Source organism: Heterodontus francisci, chromosome 25 (assembly GCF_036365525.1).
Source record: "Heterodontus francisci isolate sHetFra1 chromosome 25, sHetFra1.hap1, whole genome shotgun sequence".
NCBI classification, from domain to species: domain Eukaryota; kingdom Metazoa; phylum Chordata; class Chondrichthyes; order Heterodontiformes; family Heterodontidae; genus Heterodontus; species Heterodontus francisci.
In genome coordinates this window covers 19,396,839-19,424,093 of record NC_090395.1, presented here as the reverse complement: position 1 = coordinate 19,424,093, position 27,255 = coordinate 19,396,839, and the positions used below count along the sequence as shown (strand labels likewise).

The 27,255-nt window shown below is 48.1% G+C and overlaps 1 protein-coding gene, 1 long non-coding RNA gene and 1 other non-coding gene across 3 annotated transcripts in view; 2 read left to right on the top strand and 1 right to left on the bottom strand.

Moving 5' to 3' along the window:
- The first annotated feature begins 750 nt into the window (after nucleotides 1–750).
- trnah-gug (transfer RNA histidin (anticodon GUG)) lies at nucleotides 751–822 on the top strand. Its single transcript has one exon. It is a non-coding gene; the product is annotated as a tRNA-His (tRNA).
- A 9,964-nt stretch (nucleotides 823–10,786) lies between these two features.
- On the bottom strand, nucleotides 10,787–18,009 carry LOC137383774 (uncharacterized). Its single transcript, XR_010977460.1, has 2 exons — nucleotides 17,916–18,009; nucleotides 10,787–10,968 (listed from the first exon to the last, which is right to left on the bottom strand). It is a non-coding gene; the product is annotated as an uncharacterized lncRNA (long non-coding RNA).
- Nucleotides 18,010–21,029: 3,020 nt separating this feature from the next.
- The window catches only part of lrif1 (ligand dependent nuclear receptor interacting factor 1), a 45,885-nt gene continuing 39,659 nt past the window's right edge, over nucleotides 21,030–27,255 (top strand). The window contains exons 1-2 of the mRNA XM_068056949.1: nucleotides 21,030–21,131; nucleotides 21,355–21,699. Coding sequence (XP_067913050.1) covers nucleotides 21,641–21,699 — 59 coding nt within the window. The 5' untranslated portion in view covers nucleotides 21,030–21,131; nucleotides 21,355–21,640. The remainder of the gene's footprint in view (nucleotides 21,132–21,354; nucleotides 21,700–27,255) is intronic.

The following is a 27,255-nucleotide window of genomic DNA, read 5'->3' as shown; positions in this document are numbered from 1 at the left end:
CAGTCTGCCATGTGGGACCTTGTCAAAAACCTTGCTAAAATCCATGTAGACCACATCAACTGCATTACCCTCATCTATCTTCCTTGTTACTTCTTTAAAAAATTCGATCAAGTTGGTCAAACAAGACCTTCCCTTAACAAATCCATGCTGACTATCCTTGAGTAATCTGTGCCTTTCTAAGTGACAGTTTATCCTGTCTCTCAGAATAGATTCCAATAATTTGCCCACTACTGAGGTTAGACTGACTGGCCTGTAATTATTCGGTCTATCCTTCGCTCCCTTTTTAAACAGATGTACAACATCAGCAGTTCTCCAATCTTCAAGTCATCTTAAAAGGAAAAACAACTTCAAATTCACGATAACTGTGGAAAGAGAAGCAGAGTTAACGTTTCGGGTCAGTGGCCCTTTGCTTCTCTTTCCCCAGATGCTGCCAGACCTGCTGAGTGGTTCCAGCATTTCTTGTTTTTACTTCAGATTTCCAGCATCCGCAGTATTTTGCTTTTATTCAAATTCACGAAATTGGTTTAATTGGTAGCACGCGTTTCTGCTTAAAATGATTAAAGGCCCAAGCACTACTACAGGACCTGAGCTTCAGTGACACTTCAATGAAGTACTAGCTTTGCCAAAGCTACTCTTTTAGATGTGGAGGAAACACCTCTGCAATTTCAAAACACTATTTCACGTATGCTATGATCAACTTCGATAAGAGATTTTTGTGGCGCTGTTGTTGTTGCCTGGTTGTCATAGCTTGCCGTGATCGTATAGTGGTTAGTACTCTGCGTTGTGGCCGCAGCAACCTCGGTTCGAATCCGAGTCACGGCAGCGAGATTAGCAATGTGCTTAGCATATCTTTTACTTATGAAAGGAGGGCAGCAGTAATTGAATCAGACAGAAGGGAGCTCAAACACTAAAATAAAAGCAATATACTGCAGATGCTGGAATTCGGAAATAAAATCAAAAAGTGCTGGAAATATTCAGCAAGTCTGGCAGCATCTGTGGAAAGAGAAGCAAAGTTAACGTTTCAGGACACTGACCGTTCATCAGAAAGGTCATCAAGGAGCTCAAACACATTTCTTCGCAAATTTTCAAAATGTGCAATAGTTCCTGAAAGCCAGACAACTGGGACAGTTAAAGTGTAGTTAGTCAAACACATGTAGCTGTTGAAATGCTATAGGAGGAGAAACCAAAATGATTAAGGGGAGTTCTGATGAAAGGCCACAGACCTGAAACGTTAACTCTGTTTCTCTCTCCAAAGATGCTGCCAGACCTGCTGAGTATTTCCAGAATTTTCTGCTTTTATTGCAGATTTCGAGCATCCACAATGCTTTGCTTTTGATTTTGAGGAGCAATTATGTTAATTTAGCATTTTCTCACTGGAAAAGTTTGAGATAATTGGTGTTTTTGCGATTCTAAAAAGACCTTTAGCAAGCCATTTTACTTTGTCCAGAACAGTAAAGCCGCAGGACACGTCTTGCGCTGGCAGGGTTATATTGAAAGGTAATTTACGGGAATAGTATTTGAGCGAGGGGGTAGTCAATCTACGGCAAATACTCGCTTGGAGACGGTGGAAGCAGCGAGTATTAATTCAATCATACCCGCCTGCCACTCAACGTCCCTCTCTTATTTTAAGACTCGCGTGAAAATCCACCTGTTTGACTTAACTTTTGGTATACCCCCTCGTAACAGTTCCTACTTTGTCAACAGCGTTTATTTTGGTTTGTGAAATGCCTTGTGGCGTTTTTCTACTTAAAAGACACTATATAAATATACGTTCTTGTGTCTGGTGGTGTAGAATACAAAAGCAATGAACTAACGCTAAACTTGTCCAAGAATTGTTTAGGTTGCAGTTGGAATACTGTTGTGGGCACCCGATTTTGAAAGATATAAAAACAATGGAGAAAATGGATTTATTGAAATGTATCAGGGATGAAGATTTCAGTATAAAACCCAACTTGAGAAGTTAGGGACTCTCAGCTCTTGAGCTGAGAAGATTTAGGATTCAATAATAGAATTAAAATTTCAATATAACGATGCGTTATGATTGGAAAATAGTAATAGGATGTTTGTACCGTTCGGACACAAAATCAGGAGAATCACATAAGAATTCAATAGGAATAAATTGTTTAAACAGAGAATGGGGAAGAAAGTGAAATTATGCGGACAGTTGTTGAAGCACTGTCCATAAATTCATTTAAAAGGAAATTAGTTGATTGAAAAGCAGAATATTAAAAAAGAACTGCGAGCTAGCGGGATTAGTTTAGGAGAAAAACCCAAGCGACAATGGCCTGATTCTATTCCTTCTCCTTGTAATGCGTTCTAAAACGAACTGAACAATGAGCAATCCTATATGACTGGATGTTGCAGTTAATGAACAACTTGTTTAGAATGCGCAACCGACTGGGTTCAGTAGGTGTTATATAACGCTCGGGAATAGTATATGGGTTTAGATTTTGCATTGCTATCATTTGGCGTTTTACACATTGGGGATTTATAGAGGTGATTGCTCCACTACACTAATATGCATTTTGATGAAAACAATGCAAATATAAATCTCCAATGAAAGGTGTCACTGGAGAACAAAAATAAAAGGCAATCCCACTCCTGAGAATGTACTATTGACCCCGAAACAGTCAGAGGGAGATAGAAGATCAAATATGGAGACAAATTTCAGAGAATTGAAAAAAAAAACACAATGGAGTAGTAGTAGTAGGGGATTTCAACTACCCTGATACCCGGTGACTGCGACACCGACCACTCCCTGGTGTGCAGCAAGGTTAGACTCAGACCAAAGAAGTTGCATCATTCCAAGCAGAAGGGCCACCCGCGCATCAACACGAGCAGAATTTCTCACCCACAGCTGTTACAAAAATTTCTAAATTCACTTGTAACAGCCCTTCAAAACACTCCCACAGGGGATGCTGAGACCAAGTGGGCCCACATCAGAGACGCCATCTATGAGTCAGCTTTGACCACCTACGGCAAAAGTGCGAAGAGAAATGCAGACTGGTTTCAATCTCATAATGAAGAGCTGGAACCTGTCATAGCCGCTAAGCGCATTGCACTTTTGAACTACAAGAAAGCCCCCAGCGATTTAACATCCGCAGTACTTAAAGCAGCCAGAAGTACTGCACAAAGAACGGCTAGGCGTTGCGCAAACGACTACTGGCAACACCTATGCAGTCATATTCAGCTGGCCTCAGACACCGGAAACATCAGAGGAATGTATGATGGCATGAAGAGAGCTCTTGGGCCAACCATCAAGAAGATCACCCCCCTCAAATCTAAATCGGGGGACATAATCACTGACCAACGCAAACAGATGGACCGCTGGGTTGAGCACTACCTAGAACTGTACTCCAGGGAGAATGCTGTCACTGAGACTGCCCTCAATGCAGCCCAGCCTCTACCAGTCATGGATGAGCTGGACATACAGCCAACCAAATCGGAACTCAGTGATGCCATTGATTCCCTAGCCAGCGGAAAAGCCCCTGGGAAGGACAGCATTACCCCTGAAATAATCAAGAGTGCCAAGCCTGCTATACTCTCAGCACTACATGAACTGCTATGCCTGTGCTGGGACGAGGGAGCAGTACCCCAGGACATGCGCGATGCCAACATCATCACCCTCTATAAAAACAAAGGTGACCGCGGTGACTGCAACAACTACCGTGGAATCTCCCTGCTCAGCATAGTGGGGAAAGTCTTTGCTCGAGTCGCTCTGAACAGGCTCCAGAAGCTGGCCGAGCGCGTCTACCCTGAGGCACAGTGTGGCTTTCGTGCAGAGAGATCGACTATTGACATGCTGTTCTCCCTTCGTCAGATACAGGAGAAATGCCGTGAACAACAGATGCCCCTCTACATTGCTTTCATTGATCTCACCAAAGCCTTTGACCTCGTCAGCAGACGTGGTCTCTTCAGACTACTAGAAAAGATCGGATGTCCACCAAAGCTACTAAGTATCATCACCTCATTCCATGACAATATGAAAGGCACAATTCAACATGGTGGCTCCTCATCAGAGCCCTTTCCTATCCTGAGTGGTGTGAAACAGGGCTGTGTTCTCGCACCCACACTTTTTGGGATTTTCTTCTCCCTGCTGCTTTCACATGCGTTCAAATCCTCTGAAGAAGGAATTTTCCTCCACACAAGATCAAGGGGCAGGTTGTTCAACCTTGCCCGTCTAAGAGCGAAGTCCAAAGTACGGAAAGTCCTCATCAGAGAACTCCTCTTTGCTGACGATGCTGCTTTAACATCTCACACTGAAGAATGCCTGCAGAGTCTCATCGACAGGTTTGCGTCTGCCTGCAATGAATTTGGCCTAACCATCAGCCTCAAGAAAACGAACATCATGGGGCAGGATGTCAGAAATGCTCCATCCATCAATATTGGCGACCACGCTCTGGAAGTGGTTCAAGAGTTCACCTACCTAGGCTCAACTATCACCAGTAACCTGTCTCTAGATGCAGAAATCAACAAGCGCATGGGTAAGGCTTCCACTGCTATGTTCAGACTGGCCAAGAGAGTGTGGGAAAATGGCGCACTGACACGGAACACAAAAGTCCGAGTGTATCAGGCCTGTGTCCTCAGTACCTTGCTCTACGGCAGCGAGGCCTGGACAACGTATGCCAGCCAAGAGCGACGTCTCAATTCATTCCATCTTCGCTGCCTTCGGAGAATACTTGGCATCAGGTGGCAGGACTATATCTCCAACACAGAAGTCCTTGAAGCGGCCAACATCCCCAGCTTATACACACTACTGAGTCAGCGGCGCTTGAGATGGCTTGGCCATGTGAGCCGCATGGAAGATGGCAGGATCCCCAAAGACACATTGTACAGCGAGCTCGCCACTGGTATCAGACCCACCGGCCGTCCATGTCTCCGTTATAAAGACGTCTGCAAACGCGACATGAAATCGTGTGACATTGATCACAAGTCGTGGGAGTCAGTTGCCAGCATTCGCCAGAGCTGGCGGGCAGCCATAAAGACAGGGCTAAATTGTGGCGAGTCGAAGAGACTTAGTAGTTGGCAGGAAAAAAGACAGAGGCGCAAGGGGAGAGCCAACTGTGCAACAGCCCCAACAAACAAATTTCTCTGCAGCACCTGTGGAAGAGCCTGTCACTCCAGAATTGGCCTTTATAGCCACTCCAGGCGCTGCTTCACAAACCACTGACCACCTCCAGGCGCGTATCCATTGTCTCTCGAGATAAGGAGGCCCAAAAGATATTAACTAGGATGGAGTCAATGGAAAATGTATAGAGGGCGCAGTATTCTTAACATGCATTCAGGGAGAACTTCTTTTAACCAATACATAGCAAGCCCAACAAGACAAAGGGCAGTTCTGAACTTCGTTTCAGAAAATAAACCTTGGCATGTGGAAGGGTATCAGTGGAAGTGATCATAATTCAGTTAGATTTAGCATAGTTATGGAAAAAGGACAAAGATAGACCAGGAGTAAAAGTCTTAAAAGGCCAATTGTACTAAACTGAGATGTGATTTGGAAAAAGTGGACTAGAAATAGATACTTGAAGGTAAATCAGTGTCATTTCAGTGGGAGGCATTCAAGGAGGAGATAGGATTCAGAAAAAATTTGTTCCCAGATAGAAAAAGGGTGGCACTCCCAAATATAGACACCACACTCCATCTACCTTGGGTGTCAAAGTATGCAGTAGGATAAGACAAAGAGGGAAACTTATGTCAAATACTAAAAGCTAAATAATGCAGAATGCCTAGAATGTGCAGGGGTGAAATTGAAAAGGAAATTAGAAAAGCAACAAGAGGGCATGAAAAAGCATTGGTAAGTAAAGTCAAGGAAAACTTAAAGATGTTTTATAAATAAATAAAGAACATAAGGATAGCTAAGGAAAGAATGGGACTTATTAGACAACAGAAAGGACCCTGTGTGTGGAGGCAGGAGGGGTGGGCATGGTTCTTCATTCATACTTCGCATAGGTCTTCAAAAAGAGGGGAACAATGCAGACATTGTAGTTATGGAGGGGAAGTGTGAAATGTTTGATGGGGTAAACATAGGGAGAGTGCATCTTTGAAATTAGATACATCACCATGCCTGGATGAAATGTATCCCAGGCGATAAAAGAAGCAAGGGAGGAAATAGTAGAGGCTGTGGCCATCATTTTCCAATCTGCTGTGGCTGCAGGTGAAGTACCACAGGACTGCTAATGTTGTACAATTGTTTACAAAGGGAGGAAGGGATAGACTATGTAAATACAGGCCAGTTAGCCTAACCTTGGTAGTTCGCAAATTATTGGAAAATTTCTGTTGGACAGTATTACTCAAAATTTAGAATGGCCTGGATTAATCAGGGGCAGTCAGCACGGATTTGTTAAGGGAATGCTGTAGCTGACTATGTTCAGTGCATTTTTGAGGAAGTAACAAGGAGGGTCACAAGAACAAAAGAAGTAGGAGCAGAAGTAGACGATGTGGCCGATCGTGCCTGCTCTACCATTCAATACAATCATGGCTGATCTTGGGTCAATTCCACTTTCCTGCCCACTCCCCATATCCCTTGATTCTCTGGGAGACTAAAAATCTGTCTATCCCAGCCTTAAATGTATTCAATGATGGAGCATCCACAACCCTCTGGGATAGAGAATTCCAAAGATTCACAACATTTTTAGTGAAGTAATTTCTCCTCATCTCAGTCCTGAATGATTGACCCCTTATCCTGAGACTGTGTCCCCGTGTTCTAGATTCCCTGACCAGTGGGAACAATCTCTCAGCTTCTACCCTATCCAGCCCTTTCAGAATCTTGTACGTCTCAATTAGATCGCCTCTCATTCTCCTAAACTCCAGAGAATATAGGCCCAATTTACTCAGCCTCTCATCATAAGATAACCCCTTCATCAAAGGGATCAATTTCGTAAATCTTTGCTGCATTGCCTCCAGTGCAAGTATATCTTTTCTTAAATGTGGAGACCAAAACTGCACACAGTATTCCAGGTGCGGTCTCACCAAAGCCCTGTACAATTTTAGTAAGAATTCTTTATTCCTGTACTCCAATCCCCTTGCAATAAAGGCCAACATGCCATTTGCCTTCCTGCTCCACCTGCATGTTAACTTTGTGCGTTCCTTGTACGAGTACCCCCAATTCTCTCTGAACATCAAAACTTACCAGTTTCACACCTTTTAAAAAATATTCTGCTTTTCTATTTTTACGACCAAAGTGAACAACTTCACACATCCCTACATTATACTCCATTTTCCTCCCCGCAGCTTACCTTTCCATCAAGCTTTGTATCATCAGCAAACTTAGATACATTACTCTCTGTCTCTTCATCCGAGCCATTAATATAGGGTGTAAATAGCTGAGGCCCCAGCGCTGATCCTTGCGGTACCTCACTATTCACTGCCTGCCAACTTGAAAATGCCCCATTTATGCTCACTCTGCTTCTTGTCTGTTAACCAATCCTCTATCCATGCCAATATATTACTTCCAACACCATGAGCCCTTATCTTGCCTATTAATCTTTTATGTGGCACCTTATCAAATGCCTTTTGAAAATCCAGGTATACTACATCTACTTGTTTCCCTTTATCTACCTTACAGCCTTGGGTTACATCCTCAAAAAACTCTAATAAATCTGTCAAACAGGATCTCCCTTTAGTAAAACCATGCTGACTTGTAATAATCGTACTGTGCTTTTCCAAGTGCAATGTTAAGACTTCCTTAATAATAGTTTCCAGCAATTGTCCAGTGACTGGTGTTAGGCTAACTGGCCCTGTAGTTCCCTATTTTCTCTCTACCTCCTGTCTTGAAAAGCAGTGTAATATTTGCAAACTTCTATTCTGACGGGACCTTTTCCTGAATCTAAGGAATTCTGGGAAATCATAGCCAGCGCATCCACTATCTCTGCAGCTATCTATTTTCGAACCCAAAACTGCAGGCCATCTGATCCTAGGGACTTGTCAGTTTCTCCAGTACTTTTTATCGACTGATATAAATTTCTTAATTTCCTCACACTTTTTAGCCCGTAGGTTACTGCCTATTTCTGGTATGGTACTGGTGTCTTCTACTGTGAAGACAGACACAAATATTTGTTCAATGCCTCTGCCATTTCCTCATTCCCCATGATGATTTCTCCTGACTCTGCCTCTAAGGGACCAACATCTACTTTAGATACTCTTTTCCTTTTTATGTACTTATAAAAGCTCTTGCAATCTGTTTTAATATTGTTAGTTTGTTTACTCTCTTATTCTACTTTTTCCCTTTTTATCAACTTTATGGTGTCCCTTTGCTGGTTTCTAAAACACTCCCAATCCTCAGACTTGCTACTATTTTTTTGCAACATTGTAAGCCTTTTCTTTTAGTCTAATACTCTCCTTAACTTCCTGAGTGAGCCACGGATGGGTCTTTCTGGGCGAGTTTTTGTTTTTGAATGGAATGTACTTTTTTGTTGAACCCTTTGAATTGTTTCTTTAAATGTTTCCCACTGCTCATTTACCCCCATACCTTCCAGTCTATCCAATTAACCTTAGCCAGTTCTCCCCTCATAGTTTTGTAATTGGCTTTGCTTAAGTTTAAGATTCTTGTTTGTGATTGAAATGTGTCACTTTCAAACTTAACATGAAATTCAGTGGTATTATGATCACTATTTCCCAGTGGATCCTTTACTATGGCATTGCTTATTAACCTTGCTTCATTAAACAATATGAGATCTAAGATAGCTTTATCCCTAGTTGGTTCTACAACGTATTGCACCAAGAAACATGGAAGCTTTCTGCAAATTCATCTTCTACTTCTTCTTAATGTCCTTATGCCATTCTTTACTAGCAGGGCTACCCCTCCGCCTTTGCCATTCTGTCTGTCTGTCCGAAATATTGTGTACCCTGGAATATTTATTTCCCAACCTTGATCTCCTTGGAACCATGTCTCGGTAATGGCAATTAGATCTAGATCATTTATCTCTATTCGTGCCATTATTTCATCTCTTATTACAGGTGCTTTGTGCATTCAGATAAAGGAACTTCAATTTCATTTTTTTACCTCTATTCCCTGCAATGACCTTATTTGCCAATGTACAATCTCTGCCCCTTCCTGTCCCATTCTGTTGGGAGTTACCCACATCATTATCCTGCTCTGATGCCCTGACCTCTTTGTTTGGATTTCTAAATTTCCCTTTACCCACTACCACCACCCCTCCCCCCCGCCCCCCTTCCCATTAGTTTACTTGAGGGTAGAGAATTTACTGTATTCTACATAGATTTTAACAAGGCTTTTGATAAGATACCACTGGTTAAAAGGCAGACTGGTCAAAAAAAAAAGTAAAAGTAAAAGGGGATCCAAGTTAAATTGGCAAGTTGGATCCAAAATTGGCTCAATGGCAGGAAGAAAAAGGTATTGGTCAAATGATGCTCCTGTGACTGGAACGCTCTTTCTAATGGGGTTCTGCAGGGCTCAGTACTCAGTCCCTTGCTATTGTGATATATATTAATGGTTTAGACTTAAATGTAGGGTTCACGATCACAAAGTCTGCAGATTAATTGTGTGATTGATAGTGAGGAAATAAGCTGTAAACTGCAGGAGGATATCAGTGGATGGTTAGGTGGGCAAGAATAGTAGCAAATGAAATTCAATCTGGAGAAGTGTAAGATAATGTATTTAGGGAGGGCAAATAAGGCAAGGAATACACAATAAATAGTAGGATACTGAGAAGTGTACAGGAGCAGAAGGACCTTAGAGTACATTTCTACAGATCCATGGATGTAGCAGGACAAGTAGATAAGGTCATCAAGAAGGCATACAATTACTTCCCTTTATTGACCAATACATAGAATATAAGAGTAGGGAGGTTATACTGTATAAAACATTAGTTATGCCTCAGCTGGAGTATTCTGTACAGTCTTGCTCTATCCTCCTAAAGTCTCCTCATTGTTTACTACATTTCCGAGTTTCGTGCAATATTGTCATGAGTAGTCTCTGCATTTTCAATCTCCTTACTAAATTTCCGTTTCAACAATCTTAACGGGTCCGGCTGAAGCCGAAATCCTGAAACTAAAATCCCTTGTTGTTGAGTGCGGACAACACTAATGTAACTCAAGAAACAGTATAATAACATCTAAAAGAAATGAGACCTAAGAACACTGCACGACGCCCTCATATTCAGACTAAGGTTTTGATTTACTATAGGTTTTCGGATACTGGGGAGATTTCTGTGGTTTCAGATAGAAGCACTTAATACAGTTAGTTTGAAGATTATGATTCAGGCTTTCCGCTGGGTTTTCATTTCTAAACTACCTTAAGGTTAGAATCGATGTATCTGCGTTGATAAGTCATTCTGCTATAATTCCACTGAATGTACGAACAGAAGGAGAAATTTGCAGGACTTTGGGGAAAGAGCAGGGGAGAGGGACTAATTGTATAGATCTTTCAAAGAGTCAGCACAGACTCGATAGAGCGAATGGCCTCCTTCCTTGATGTATCCTTCAATGTGTCCAAGGAACTGCTGAGCCAATAGTGACTCATGGAAACTAAAACCATGGAAGCGCGTCATTTTGGGCTTGTCCGAATGAGTCGCCTGGTAAATTGTGGAGTTCTGTTCAGAGGACTGAATCTAAGCTTTCCAACTGTCCAACCTGTTCCAATGTTAAAATGGGTGCCGCAACACGGAATTACTCGGGTGAATTGTCTAAGTATCGTAAGCATTAAAGCACTACCAAAGCACAATGGGATCACAATGAGACAGCATTACAAAGTTTCACTTTCACCAAGGTACTGATATGGTTCCTCACATTGCACTTACGCTTAACATGAAAACCCATGAGATCGATGTAAATTAAAATAAGATTTATTAAGCTATCGTTAAATAGCAGTGAGTCGAACTTGATAGTTGATCAATGATGTTCCAAAACAGTAGATTTTCCACTTGTTCATTATAGTGATTCTGAAGCCTTTGGAAACAGTAGTTTTGCACAAAATGTTCTTGTAGGCGAGCATCACAGCCGCAGAAATACCTGAAAATTTGGCATATCAATGTCAAATTTGAGCTAATGTTGAGAAATACCAAATAATCCTTAGCCACAAGAAACGTAGCAGTTATGACGAAATAGTTAATGATGCATCTTGTAGTAAATTCAGGTCCCATACATACCCTGATGACACCATCTCTACCTCACTACCACCTCACTCACCACTCTACTGTCTCTAAATTGTCAGACTACTTGACCAATATCCAAGACTGGATGAACAGAAATTTCCCCAAATCAAATATTGGGAAGGTCAAAACCATTCTCTTTGGGTCCCACCACAAACTATACTCCCTGGCCACCCACTCCATCCCTCTCCCTGGCAACTCTCTGAGGCTAAGCCAGACTGTTCACAACTTTGATGTTGCATTTGACCCAGAAATGAGCTTCTGACCAAATATCCATGCCATCACTGAAATCGCTTATTTCCACTTCAGTAACATTGTCCAACTCTGCACCTGCCTCAGCTCATCGGCCTCTGAAACCCTCAGCTTCTAGACTTGACTATTCCAATACACTCCTGATCAGACTCATATCTTCCACCCTCCTTAAGTCCATTTAAAACTCTGCTGCATGTATCCTAACTAACACCAAGTCCTGTTCACCCATCACCCCTGTCCACTCTGGCTTACTTTGGCTCTCAGTTGAGAAAAAACTCAATTTAAAAATTCTCATCCCTGCTTTCAAATCACTCCATGGCCTCACTTCTCTCTATCTTTGTCACCTCCTCCGGCCCTAGAACCTCCTGAGATACCTGTGCTCCTCGAAAACTGACCTCCTGCACATTCCTGATTTTAATCACTCCACCACTGGCAGCCGGTTCAGCTACCGAGGACCTAAGCTCTGGAATTCGCTTCCTAAACCTCTATGCCTCTTTTCAACTCTTTCCTCCTTTAAAATACTCCTTAAAACATACCTCTTTGACCAAGCGTTTGGTCATCTATCTTAATATCTCTTTATGCGGCTGGGTGTCAACTTTTTGTTTGATAACGCTCCTGAGAAGCCCCTTAGGACGTGTTACTAAGTTAAAGGCACCATATAAATGCAAAGTGTTACTGTTGTACAGAGTTGGTGCGATAGTTCACGATTTATAGAGTTAGTTTAAAGGAAAGGAATCAAAAAAAGAGATCGAAAGAGACTTAGCAACTGATGGATGGACTGAGAATCGCAGGTAATACTAAAGGGACGCGGGGGTCACGTGTAAGATACCACATCTCTATTGATCACTGTTCATATAAACACACACACACACACATATATATATATAAACGGAGATATATAATATAACCCTTGTATTATTGAAATCGTCAATCTACGTAACTAAATCCGACCAAATGTTGAACACATTCTCGTTGTTCAGGGCATCAGTTGCAGAAAATAGGTAAAATGTTGGAATCCGCAGTATATAAGTCTAAAGGAGGATTAATGTGATACTTTGTAAAGGATTATTTAGACTACACGTGGAACACTGTATCCATTTGCCTCCGAGATGCCACAAGATATATTTAGACAGGAAAGGATTCAAATCGGGTAATAGTATTAATGCAGCTTTTAATCAAAGAGAAGTTGGTGAGTTTTGTTGAAAATCGGGTTTGAGGAATCTGGGAACATGAGCAGAAAATGAGAAAGGCAGCATTACCATCAACTCGAGGAATCCCCCCTTCAAACTGAGTCCGGAACTTAAAGAGTACAGTATTGCCTTGCACAGTGTGTACTGCCTTTTCTGTAGCATTCAGAAACGAAATGGAACAATTCCTCCTTCAACCCGGAGTAAAGGAAATTGATTTTAAAAATTCAACCTATTCCTTCAAAAAGAGAGTGAGAGTGGATGAGGTGATCTTTGTTTCTGTTTCCGAATTTTGAAATAGGAAAAGGAAATTAGTGAGTTGCGGTGGATAAACGTGGTTTCCATCCAGAAGACAACTAATTATAGGAATGTACCGAAAAATAATAGAAGGACATAGAGGCACATGGGAAGGTGCAAAAAAATATTTACAAGGACGGTACCAGAACTGAGAACGTATAACAAGTGTTCGATAGGGTAGATTTAAAGAAGATGTTTTGACTTGCGGGGGAATCCAAAACTCGGGACCATAACATAAAATCGTCATTAATCCAATAAGCAATTCAGGAAAAACTTATCTACCCAGATAGTGGTTAGAATGTGAATCTCCCTACCACATGGAATCGTTGAGGCGAATAGCATAGATACGTTTAACGGGAAGTTGGATAAGTACATTTGGGAGAAAGGAATAGAAGGGTATGCTGATAAGATTAGATGTAGTAGGGTGGGATGAGATTTGTGTGACTCATAAATACTGATACTGACCAGTTGAGCAAAGTTGCCTCTTTCTGTGCTATAAATTTTATGAAATTCTATGTAACCTGAGGTTGTGATTCATGAGAAAGCTCACGAGATTGCACAGTGTAAGGAATACGTTGAGAATTAATGGACACTTTCGCTTTAACAGACCACAGGACTGGTTGGTGTGAAGGAAATGCCACGCTGGTGCAGTGAGGAAGAAACTTCAGAAGTTGGACTCAAGCTTATTGTTGCAAAGCAGCGGAGCTTCCAACTATACCTAATCAGACTGTGGTATATCAACAGGGCCTGTGAGCTTTGATGTTGAAACCAGGTGTCTGAAATTGGAAGTATTCCGTTCGCTAACATCTCTCACTTCAATAGCAAACAGCCCCCGAGCCCCGACCCCTGTGCATCAATGGAGAAGTAACGATGCATGAGGAAAATAAGATTAACGATTAGCTCCGCAAAAGGCACCTCAACTACATTATCTCAAAACTGTTGGAATTCACACCGGGGCGGTATATACCATTAGGCTGGTGCAGAGCAACCAACCCGGAGAGTCAATTGGATCTCCTAGGGATTTTTAGAAACTTAAAAAAAAAATCTTATAAGCAAGCGAGCGATCATCCTACCAGTATTAAAAACGAGAAGTTCGGGTTGTCTGCACACTCCTACTGCGTCCGATAAAACATGCTTTCCTATTAGCCTTGTGAATTTAGAGACGATCCTTTCATGTAATGGTTCAACAGTGCAAAGTTTTATTGAATATTTCAATCGATAGAGCCAATAGAATTTTGATTTATCAGTATAAGCTCGGCTCCATGGCTAACACTCGCGTGCTTCAGACAGCAGCTTAGGAGTTGTAGCCCCACTCCAGTTTTTGAGCACCTAATTTAAGCTAACATTACATTCAGAGATAGCATCCTTAGAATAAGATCTAAACCTAAGCCTGAATGCCCTTTGCAGTTATTTTGGTGGATAGTAAAGGCTCGTGGCACTAGTCAAGTAGGTGCAGGAAGTTGACCTCGGCAACATACCTCCATCAACTATACTACCAAAAACAAATTAAACGTTCGTTCATTAGGGCATAGGAACATAGGATTTGGAGTAGGCCTTTCAGCCTTTCCAGCCTGTTCAGCCATTCAGTTAGATCATGGCTGATCTGTACCTTTAAATCCATTTATGCGCCTTGGTAATTTATCTGCTTGTTGTTTGTGAAATCTTGTTTGGCTGATTTACCTACATTACAACCATAACTACACTCTGACACTGTTAAAAAAGCTTATGGGGTCCTTCGCTTTATTAATAGAGTTAAAGAGTACAAAAACAAGGAAGTTATGCGAAAATTTATAAAACACTGGTTAGGCCTCAACTGGAATATTGTATTCATTTCATGGCACCACAATTTAGGAAGGATGTCAAAATGCAGAGAAGATTTATTAGGATTGTACAGGCATGAGGGGCTTCAGTTATGCAGAAAGACTGGAGAAGCTGGGGTTGTTCTCCTCAGAGTAGAGAAGGTTAAGAGAAGATTTGATAGAGGTGCTCACAAGAACACAAGAAATAGGAGCAGGAGTAGACCACATGGCTCTTGGAGCCTTCTCTGCCATTCAATATGATCATGGCTGATCTTAGGCTTCAATTCCACTTTCCCACCCACTCACTATATCCCTTGATTCCCTGAAAGATCTGTCTAAATATATTCAATGATGGAGCATCCACAGCCTCTGGGATAGAGAATTCCAAAGATTCACAACCCTTTGAGTGAAGTAATTTCTCCATATCTCAGTCCTAAATGATCGACCCCTTATCTGAGATTGTATTGCCATGGTTTAGATTCCTTGACCCGCGGAAACAATCTTGCAGCGTCTACACTATCCTTCAGAATCTTATATGTTTCAATGAGACCACCTCTCATTCTTCTAAACTTCAGCGAATATAGGCCCAATTTACTCAACCTCTCATCACATGACAACCCCCTCATCTCAGGGCCCAATTTAATAAATCTTCACTGTACTGCCTCCATTGCAAATATATCCTTTCTTAAATGTGGAGATCAAAACTGCACACAGTATTCCAGATGTGGTTTCACCAAAACCCTGTACAATTGTAGCAAGCCTTCTTCATTCTTGTACTCCAATCCCCATGCAATAAAGGCCAACATGCCATTCGCCTTCTAATTGCTTGCTGTACCAGCATGCTAACTTTCTGTGATCCTTGTACAAGCACACTCAAGTCTCTTTGAACGTCAACACTTAGAAGTTTCACACCTTTTAGAAAATATTCTGTTTTATTTATTCTTAAGACCAAAGTGAATAACTTCACACTTCCCTACATTATATTCCATCTGCCATCTTGTTGCCCACTCACTTAACCTGTCTATATCTCTTTTCAGCCTCTCTGTGTCCTCCCCACAGCTTACATTTCCACCTACCTTTGTATCATTAGCAAACTTAAACACATTACTCTCTGTCTCTTCATCTAAGTCATTGATATAGATTGTAAATAGCTAAGGCCCCAGCACTGATCCTTGCGGAACTCCACTATTCACTGCCTGCCAACTTGAAAATGCCCAGTTTATACCCACTCTTTACTTACTGTCCGTTAACCAATCCCCTCTTCATGCTAATCCCACAACTCCATGAGCCCTTATCTTGCCTATTAACCTTTTGTGTGGCACCTTTATCAAATGCCATTTGGAATCCAGATATACAGTAATAAAGGTTTCCCTTTATCTACCCTACCAGCTACATCCTCAAAAAACTGTAATAAATTTGTCAAACAGGATTTCCCTTTAGTAAAATCATGTTGACTTGTTCTAATCATACTGTGCTTTTCTAAGTGCATTGTTAAGTCTTCCTTAACAGATTCCAGCATTTTCCCAATGATTGATATTAGGCTAACTGGCCTGTCATTCCTTGTTTTCGCACTCCCTTCTTTCTTGAAAAGTGGTGTAATATTTGCCAACTTCCAATCTGATGGGACCGTTCTGAATCTTGGAATTTTGGAAAATCATAGCTACTGCATCCCCTATCTCTGCAGCTATCTCTTTTAGAACCCTTGGGTTCAGGTCATCAGGTCCTGGGGATCTATTGAATTTTAGTCCCTTGAGTTTCTCCAATACATTTTCTTTGCTGATATTAATGTCCTTAATTTCCTCACTCTTTAACCCCCTAGGTTACCATCTATTTTTGGTATAAAACTTGTGTCTTCTACTGTGAAGACAGGCACAGAATATTTGTTTAATGTCTCTACCATTTCCTCAATCCCCACGATAATTTCTCCTGTTTCTGCTTCTAAGGAACTCTTTCTTTTTATATACCTATAAAAGCTCTTACAATCTATTTTATATTACTGGCTAGTTTACTCTCATTCTATTTTATTCTTGAATGGTCATGAATGGTTTTGATAGAGTAAATAAGGAGAAACTATTTCCGGTTGCAGAAGTGTCAGGAACCAGAGCAGACAGATTGAAAGTGATTGACAAAGAGGCATTTTTAAGCAGCGAGTTGTTGTGATCTGGAATGTACTGCCTGAAATGAAGGTAGAAGCAGATTCAATAGTAACTTTCAAAAGAGAATTAGATAAATACTTGAAGTGAAAAAAATTTACAGGGCCACGGCGGAAGAGTAGGAGAGTGGGACTAATTGGATAGCATTAACAGGTACTCTGAGCTAAATTACCTCCTTCTGTGCTGCATCGTTCTATGATTCTATGAATATAATTACTTCTATAGGAAACGCATGGAGACTTCATAAAGTCCTACATCTGTGCGAGTCAGTCTTTACCAGATGCTATATCAGTGCGAGTCAGTCTTTACCAAGTATTATATCTGTGCGAGTCCGTCTTTACCAGATGCTATATCTGTGCGTTATATCAATGCGAGTCAGTCTTTACCGAGTATTACATCAGTGCGAGTCAGTCTTTACCAGATGCTATATCAGTGCGAGTCAGTCTTTACCAAGTATTATATCTGTGCGAGTCAGTCTTTACCAGATGCTATATCAGTGCGAGTCAGTCTTTACCAAGTATTATATCTGTGCGAGTCAGTCTTTACCAGATGCTATATCAGTGCGAGTCAGTCTTTACCAAGTATTATATCTGTGCGAGTCAGTCTTTACCAAGTATTATATCAATGCGAGTCAGTCCTTTCCAGGTGCTACATCAGTGCGAGTCAGTCTTTACCAGATGCTATATCAGTGCGAGTCAGTCTTTACCAAGTATTATATCAGTGCGAGTCAGTCTTTACCAGATGCTATATCAATGCGAGTCAGTCTTTACCGAGTATTACATCAGTGCGAGTCAGTCCTTTCCAGGTGCTACATCAGTGCGAGTCAGTCTTTACCAGATGCTATATCAGTGCGAGTCAGAGAGTGTCACATAAGTGGAAGTCAGAGTTTACCAGGAAATGGAAGAAACAGTCCTCAGTTCTGTATCTATTACGAAGGGGCTCCTTTAGATTTTCCTGTGAACGCCGCAAGTCATAATATTTCCCAATGTGTGTGCGCCTCTTACAGACAATGAATACCTTAATACTAATCATTCTTAGGTCCTCTCTATCGCTGTACCGTTAATTTAGTCAAATGAGATTATTTTAAAGAACAAGAGAAAAGCGTGTAGTCTGTCTTACCCTTTGCTTCCTGTACACACCCCATTCAGACCTTATTTCCCTTACTTCCCCCTTAGCACAAAGCACTAGGCCGATGCAGAGCCTTCGCAGTAAACTAACGTCGATAGTGCACAAAATAACGTTCTAGCCACTAGGGCAAGAGCTATGCGGCGGTTTCATTCTGACACAGGATTTCCTCCTTCCCACACGCAATGTTCTGTAATCAGCTGATGGCTTCATTACCCACAGGTCGTAAATCGTTTACTTTCCAACCTTGTAACTGAAGTCTTTTGAATAGACCCGAGCAGAATTATCTTCCGAATCATTTTGTTAAACTATACAACGGAATGGATCGACTTGGGAGCGATCAGCGGCAACAAGAATCTTGAAAATAATTGGGGAAGGGGACCGCTTCTTTGTTCGGGGACCCACATGGGAATACTAGCAAAACTGTTACAAGGAAGTTGGACAAATAAACAGAAAAAAGGGGAAGACTTAGTTTGTGCAATAAAATAACAAGATATATTTGTTATTAAAGATCCTTCCTTCCCACAACACCGTATGGTTATTCGGGGATGCATAGGAACAGAAAAAGGTCACTAGCTCCAACTAGGCCATCCGTTCATCCGAGTTCAACCTAACAGACAAAAGGGAAAACACACTTGCACACACAGAGAGGCAAAACATACTTGCACACAGGGGCAAAACAAACATACACACGGGCAAAACAAACATGGGGGGTGGGGGGCAAAACAAACATACATATGGGCAAAACAACCACCCCCCCCCCCGGGCAAAACAATCATACACACGGGCAAAACAAACATGGGGGGTGGGGGGCAAAACAAACATACATATGGGCAAAACAAACCCCCGGGCAAAACAAACATACACACGGGCAAAACAAACATGGGGGGTGGGGGGGGGGGGGGGGGGGGAAACAAACATACATATGGGCAAAACAACCCCCCCCCGGGCAAAACAAACATACACACGGGCAAAACAAACATGGGGGGTGGGGGGCAAAACAAACATACAAGGGGGGCAAAACAAACACACACACGGGGAAAAACAAATATACAGGGGGGAAAAACAAACATGGAGGATGGGGGGCAAAACAAACATACAAGGGTGGCAAAACAAACACATACACGGGGAAAAACAAATATACAGGGGGGCAAAACAAACATACACATGGGCAAAACAACCCTCCTCCCGGGGCAAAACAAACATACGTGGGGGTGAGGGGGGGCAAAATAAACATACGGGGGGGGGGGGGGGGGAGGGCAAAACACGCCTACACAGACGGGCAAACCTCACATACACACATGGGCCAAAACACACACACAGTGGAAAACGGAGCATACGGGGCAAAACTTACATAGGGGTCAAGCACATGCGCACAGGGAGAATACACCACGTACTTGTACAGGAGCCAAACACACTCATACAGAGACAAAATGCACACAGGGTCAAAACATTCACCTACACGGGGCAAAGTTCAAAATCGCGCAGGTCAAAACACACATACACAGGGTAAAAACAAACATACAAAGAGGCAAAAGACACAGCCAAGGGCAAAACACACATAAACACAGGTTCAAAACAGGCACACGCGGGGAATAAATACACACGGGGCAAATACGTATTCACAGACACGGGGCAAAACACACGTACACTCAGCGGCAAAACATCTAAAACAAGGAAGAGCACAAAATACAGGGGCCATACTTACACGGGAACAAAAAACTCATCTATACACAGGGATGGACCACACATACACACCGGGACAAAGTACACACAGAGGCAAAACAAACATACAGACACGGAGGAAAACACACATGGGAAATGTACACACATGGAGGGGAAAACACAGCCACACACGCACAATTGTACTAAAATAGATTTAGTAGGAGTCAAATTAATTGGGACCGCTACTTTTCTATGTGTTAAGTTTTTTTAAGTGTGAGGGAGGGGAATGCACAGAAACATGGCTTAAACTCGTGAAATTGGTCATGGGCACAGACATTGATGCAATTCTGGTTCGAAACAGAAGACTACAGGAATCGGTAACCGACAAGTACTATTCTCCTGGCCTCCTAAATGATGACGGCTGATGCACATATGGTATTAAGCTCCTGGGGAACGAACTGCCGGGGCCAGCCGATCACCGAGAAACTTGCAAAAATGTAGGCTGAAATAGTTCGACAGCCAGCTTCACCATGAGCGCTCGCACATAACAGTGTCAGAGGATGTGCAGCTTTCAGCTAGAAACACTCCAAGACGTGATCACGGCGACCGCAAAGCCCACACAGGATGAAGGGAGGAGCGCTGAGAGTTAAGGCGCTGTTTTGGGTAATTAAAATCACCAGCTTTGACAATGTACCAATAGATTGTGGCAATCGCGATTTTTCGGAAATGTTTTTACTATTATTTTGCAACCTGTGTCAGGAATACAAAGCCTAAACTTCCGGTGCTGTTTGCAGAGCAACCGGCCACTAGGTAACACGGGCTGCAGAAGCGCCAGTATGGAGCAGTCAGGGAAAACTGCACATTGTATATTGCTGGTAAATGCACTAAATAGACTACAAAAAAACCGCCGGCAGAGGCCGCGTATTTCCGGAACAGGTGATTGCTTCCTATACAATGGAGGAAAAAAATCAGCAATTGGAGTTTATGTAGATGACTGGCTGAGGTGCCAGGTTTCCACAGTTTTTTATCAGCGGTATTTGCGTTGAAATGTGCTTCCTTGTCTACGTCACTGATAACCCTGCTGGAGGAGTTACGCGTTGCGTCTGAGTTTTAAAACCGGCTCAAACTACAACACAAGCGAGCAAAAACAGTGGTGATAGTTCGTAAAATATTATGTATAGTGGATACAAATCTTCAATAAATGTAATGCATATCTAAACTCGGAGCTTGGATTAAAGAACAATTGAAAACGCCCCTGTTCGCTGTCAACTCACAAAGCTGGGTGTGTTCACTGTTGTTTACATTTGATTGACAGGGACAATTGAAAAGAGACCAACGCTCACTCGCGCGCTCTCTCAATGCTGTCGAGAGCGGCGGCGCCAGGAGGGGAGGAGAGGGGGGGGGGGTGGGGCGGCTTCTTATTGGTAGCCGCTGACGGTCAGGGTTCAGCCAGTGCCCAATAGCAGCGGGCGGAGAGCGCGAGCAGAGTGCGTAGTGGACGTGTAGCTTTTGCGTGAAGACGCTGGCCGTTGGATAGAGACTTAGGTAACCGCACTTCTACTACAAGGCGGCGCGGATCTTACCTGTAGTGGCTTAATACTGTACACGTCAAACCTTTATTGATTTAAACGTGACCTCTCGCTGCCTCGAGGTTAAATCAGTGAAGTTTATTTTTTTTTAAGTGTACAGATAACTATTGGCTGTCAGATGATGCAGTTTCGTGGCCAGCCTCCTTGTTAACCACCTGTGTGCTTTGTTTCTTTTCCAGAGTGAAGCGCTGCAGTCTCGTGAGGTTTAGTTCTTGGTGCTGTTAAGGCCGACTGGTCCACCCCGCGCCATTTGCGCTGGCGAGTTGGCCGAGGATTGTGGGAATCAGCGTGTGGTTCCGGCCGCCGCCGAGCGGTGGCGCTGCGGCTCGATCTCAGCGGCAATAAGGAGAGAGGAGAGAGTCAAGCGTGACACGGAGGGAGCAGCAAACAACTGTCACCAATATAGGCTGCAGGCCAACTAGATTATCCTCGGGCTTGACCAGAGCGCCTCTCTCAGCCTCCACTATGAGCAACCTCCAGCACCTGGCTTTGCAGAGCGCAGACAGCTCCGGCAATACTCAGTGGTAAGTACTGAGCTGTCAAGTAACTCCAGTGTGATTTAAAACTCCGGCCTTGTGCAGGTGCTTTACTGTTCTACCTTTTAACCTGGTTGTTTCTCTTGTGATTCACAAACAATATTGCAGTCCTATATGGGTTTCAAAATGTGTTTGCCCTGGAAATTGATACAGCTGGAAACATTTGCTCCACCAGGGGTAAAATTCTGCAGGCGCCTGTGAGCCAGGTCCGCCTAGTGGACAATCTCAGAACTCAAAACCGGAACCACTGATGTGTTTTACGTCAAGGGTGTGCCGGTTGAAGAGTTCAGGTTTGACAGGATTTTGAAAACTGAATGTCACACAAATGCCCCATTGAGATTCAAGGCTGCTGTGATTTAAAGTTTAAAGGAACTCTTGTATTTGATTTCTAAACTCCTCCAATGGAGTAATATAGAAAGATACTTTGACCGTATTCTGAGCCAGTTATTACTAATAAATGAATTGGGAAAAGTTGAGCATGAAGTAAAAGTTCAGATTCTTAAGTCTGCTGCTGACCGCCTTTGTCACGGGACAGATTGAGGGGGTTGGGGGCATTGGCGACCAGAGTGGACGGGGGCACCTTGCTATTGTGGGTGTAATAAAGAGGGGAGGGGACTATATGTGAACCGCCAACCCCCAACCTCAGCACCAGGTATTTGCAGCGTAACTTGACGGCGAGGGACGACCGGCAACACGAAACTCAGAGTGCAGTGACTGTACGTTTCCCCCCACACCCAAACTCCCAGCTGTCCCTGGGCTCAGTCCAGCTCGGGGAACGGAGCAGGCGGCTTCAGGCAGAGCGATGATCAGATGAATTCATTCGCCAAGCTGCCTGCTGGAAGTATCCGTGTATGGCACCCAGCCGCCTCCTCAAGCAGGCATTTCGCTACAGACTGGACAGCTCTTTTCAGTCTCGGGGCTGGTTGACTCGAGAGCAAAAACACCACCACTCCCCCACCTCCGCGCTCTCCCCCCCCCCCCCCCCTTCGCGCTCTCTTCCCCCCCCCCCCCCCCGGACCGCGCTCTCTTCCCCCCCCCCCCGGACCGCGCTCTCTTCCCCCCCCCGCCCTTCGCGCTCTCTTCCCCCCCCCCCCCCCCCGGACCGCGCCTCTCTTCCCCCCCCCCCCCGGACCGCGCTCTCTTCCCCCCCCGCCCTTCGCGCTCTCTTCCCCCCCCCCCCCCCCCGGACCGCGCTCTCTTCCCCCCCCCACCCCCGGACCGCGCTCTTCTTCCCCCCCCCCCCCCCCCCCGGACCGTGCTCTCTCCCCCCCCCCCCCCCCCCCGGACCGCGCTCTCTCCTCCCCCCCCCCCCCCTCCCGGACCGCGCTCTCTCCCCCACCCCCCCCTTCGCGCTCTCTCCCCCCCGGACCGCGCGCTCTCTCCCCCCCCCCCCCCCCAGACCGCGCTCTCTTCCCCCCCCCCCCCGGACCGCGCTCTCTTCCCCCTCCCCGGACCGCGCTCTCTTTCCCCCCCCCCCCCCGGACCGCGCTCTCTTTCCCCCCCCCCCCGGACCGCGCTCTCTTCCCCCCCCCCCCGGACCGCGCTCTCTTCCCCCCCCCCCCCCCGGACCGCGCTCTCTTCCCCCCCCCCCCCCCCCGGACCGCGCTCTCTCCCTCCCCCCCCCCCCCCCCGCCGGACCGCGCTCTCTTTCCCCCCACCCCCCCCCCCCCCGGACCGCGCTCTCTTTCCCCCCCCCCCCCCCGGACCGCGCTCTCTTTCCCCCCCCCCCCCCCCCCGGACCGCGCTCTCTTTCCCCCCCCCCCCCGGGACCGCGCTCTCTTTCCCCCCCCCCCCGGACCGCGCTCTCTTCCCCCTCCCCGGACCGCGCTCTCTTCCCCCCCCCCCCCCCGGACCGCGCTCTCTTTCCCCCCCCCCCCCCCGGACCGCGCTCTCTCCCTCCCCCCCCCCCCCCCGCCGGACCGCGCTCTCTTTCCCCCCACCCCCCCCCCCCCCCGGACCGCGCTCTCTTTCCCCCCCCCCCCCCCCCCGGACCGCGCTCTCTTTTCCCCCCCCCCCCCCGGACCGCGCTCTCTTTCCCCCCCCCCCCCCCCCCCCCCGGGACCGCGCTCTCTTTCCCCCCCCCCCCGGACCGCGCTCTCTTCCCCCCTCCTCTCCTTCCCCCCTCCTTCTCCCCCCCCCTCCTTCTCCCCCCCCCCCCCTCCTTCTCCCCCCCCCCCCCTCCTTCACCCCCCCCCCTCCTCTCCCCCCCCCCTCCTTCTCCCCCCCCCCCTCCTTCTCCCCCCCCCTCCTTCTCCCCCCCCCCTCCTTCTCCCCCCCCCTCCTTCTTCCCCCCCCCCTCCTTCTTCCCCCCCCCCCTCTCTTCCCCCCCCCCACCTTCTTCCCCCCCCCCTCCTACGCCCCCCCCCCCACCTTCTGCCCCCCCCCCTCCTTCTTCCCCCCCCCCTCCTTCTTCCCCCCCCCCCTCCTTCTTCCCCCCCCCCCTCCTTCTCCCCCCCCCCCCTCCTTCTCCCCCCCCCCCCTCCTTCTCCCCCCCCCTCCTTCTCCCCCCCCCTCCTTCTCCCCCCCCTCCTTCTCCCCCCCCCCTCCTTCTCCCCCCCCCCCTCCTTCTCTCCCCCCCCCCCTCCTTCTCTCCCCCCCCCCCCTTCTCTCCCCCCCCACCCTTCTCTCCCCCCCCCTCCTTCTCCCCCCCCCTCCTTCTCCCCCCCCCTCCTTCTCCCCCCCCCTCCTTCTCCCCCCCCCTCCTTCTCCCCCCCCTCCTTCTCCCCCCCCCTCCTTCTCCCCCCCCCTCCTTCTTCCCCCCCCCTCCTTCTTTCCCCCCCCTCCTTCTTTCCCCCCCTCCTTCTTTCCCCCCCCTCCTTCTTTCCCCCCCCCTCCTTCTTTCCCCCCCCCTCCTCTTTCCCCCCCCCTCCTTCTTTCCCCCCCCTCCTTCTTTCCCCCCCCCCTCCTTCTTCCCCCCCCCCTCCTTCTTTCCCCCCCCCCTCCTTCTTTCCCCCCCCCCTCCTTCTTTCCCCCCCCCCTCCTTCTTTCCCCCCCCCCCTCCTTCTTTCCCCCCCCCTCCTTCTTTCCCCCCCCCTCCTTCTTTCCCCCCCCCTCCTTCTTTCCCCCCCCCTCCTTCTTTCCCCCCCCCTCCTTCTTTCCCCCCCCCTCCTTCTTTCCCCCCCCTCCTTCTTTCCCCCCCCTCCTTCTTTCCCCCCCCTCCTTCTTTCCCCCCCCCTCCTTCTTTCCCCCCCCCTCCTTCTTTCCCCCCCCCTCCTTCTTTCCCCCCCCTCCTTCTTTCCCCCCCCCTCCTTCTTTCCCCCCCCTCCTTCTTTCCCCCCCCCTCCTTCTTTCCCCCCCCTCCTTCTTTCCCCCCCCCTCCTTCTTTCCCCCCCCTCCTTCTTTCCCCCCCCTCCTTCTTTCCCCCCCCCCTCCTTCTTCCCCCCCCTCCTTCTTCCCCCCCCTCCTTCTTTCCCCCCCCCTCCTTCTTTCCCCCCCCCTCCTTCTTTCCCCCCCCCTCCTTCTTTCCCCCCCCCCTCCTTCTTTCCCCCCCCCCTCCTTCTTTCCCCCCCCCCTCCTTCTTTCCCCCCCCCCTCCTTCTTTCCCCCCCCTCCTTCTTTCCCCCCCCCTCCTTCTTTCCCCCCCCTCCTTCTTTCCCCCCCCCTCCTTCTTTCCCCCCCCTCCCTGCTCTCTTCCCCCCCGCCCCTCACCTCCCCCCGCCCCTCACCTCCCCCCGCCCCCTCACCTCCCCCTGCCCCCTCTCTCGCCCGCTGCCCCCCTCTCTCGCCCCGCTGCCCCCCTCTCGCCCGCTGCCCCCCTCTCTCGCCCGCTGCCCCCCTCTCTCGCCCGCTGCCCCCCTCTCTCGCCCGCTGCCCCCCTCTCTCGCCCGCTGCCCCCTCTCTCGCCCGCTGCCCCCCTCTCTCGCCCGCTGCCCCCCTCTCTCGCCCGCTGCCCCCCTCTCTCGCCCGCTGCCCCCCTCTCTCGCCCCCGCCACCCCTCTCTCGCCCCCCGCCACCCCTCTCTCGCCCCCCGCCACCCCTCTCTCGCCCCCCGCCACCCCTCTCTCGCCCCCCGCCACCCTCTCTCGCCCCCCGCCACCCCTCTCTCGCCCCCCGCCACCCCTCTCTCGCCCCCCGCCACCCCTCTCTCGCCCCCCGCCACCCCTCTCTCGCCCCCCGCCACCCCTCTCTCGCCCCCGCCACCCCTCTCTCGCCCCCCGCCACCCCTCTCTCGCCCCCCGCCACCCCTCTCTCGCCCCCCGCCACCCCTCTCTCGCCCCCCGCCACCCCTCTCTCGCCCCCCGCCACCCCTCTCTCGCCCCCCGCCACCCCTCTCTCGCCCCCCGCCACCCTCTCTCGCCCCCGCCACCCCTCTCTCGCCCCCGCCACCCCTCTCTCGCCCCCCGCCACCCCTCTCTCGCCCCCGCCACCCTCTCTCGCCCCCCGCCACCCCTCTCTCGCCCCCCCGCCACCCTCTCTCGCCCCCCGCCACCCCTCTCTCGCCCGTTCTTCCCCCCCCCTACCTCCCGCTCTTCCCCCCCCTTCCTCCGCTCTTCCCCCCCCTTCCTCCCGCTCTTCCCCCCTCTTCCTCCCGCTCTTCCCCCTCTTCCTCCCGCTCTTCCTCCCCCTTCCTCCCGCTCTTCCTCCCCCTTCCTCCCGCTCTTCCTCCCCCTTCCTCCCGCTCCCCCCTACCCCCTTCCTCCCGCTCCCCCCTACCCCCTTCTCCCGCTCCCCCCCTACCCCACCTCATTTCCCCCCTCCCCCCTCATTTCCCCCCCTACCCCCACCTCATTTCCCCCCCTACCCCACCTCATTTCCCCCCCTACCCCCACCTCATTTCCCCCCCTACCCCACCTCATTCCCCCCCTACCCCCACCTCATTTCCCCCCTACCCCCACCTCATTTCCCCCCCTACCCCCACCTCATTTCCCCCCCTACCCCCACCTCATTTCCCCCCCTACCCCCACCTCATTTCCCCCCCCTACCCCCACCTCATTTCCCCCCCTACCCCCACCTCATTTCCCCCCCTACCCCCACCTCATTTCCCCCCTACCCCCACCTCATTTCCCCCCCTACCCCCACCTCATTTCCCCCCCCTACCCCCACCTCATTTCCCCCCCTACCCCCCACCTCATTTCCCCCCCCTACCCCCACCTCATTTCCCCCCCTACCCCCACCTCATTTCCCCCCCTACCCCCACCTCATTTCCCCCCCTACCCCCACCTCATTTCCCCCCCTACCCCCACCTCATTTCCCCCCTACCCCCACCTCATTTCCCCCCCTACCCCCACCTCATTTCCCCCCCTACCCCCACCTCATTTCCCCCCCCTACCCCCACCTCATTTCCCCCCTACCCCACCTCATTTCCCCCCCCTACCCCCACCTCATTTCCCCCCCTACCCCCACCTCATTTCCCCCCCTACCCCCACCTCATTTCCCCCCCTACCCCCACCTCATTTCCCCCCCTACCCCCACCTCATTTCCCCCCTACCCCCACCTCATTTCCCCCCCTACCCCCACCTCATTTCCCCCCCTACCCCCACCTCATTTCCCCCCCTACCCCCACCTCATTTCCCCCCTGACCCCACCTCATTCTCCCTCCTTACCT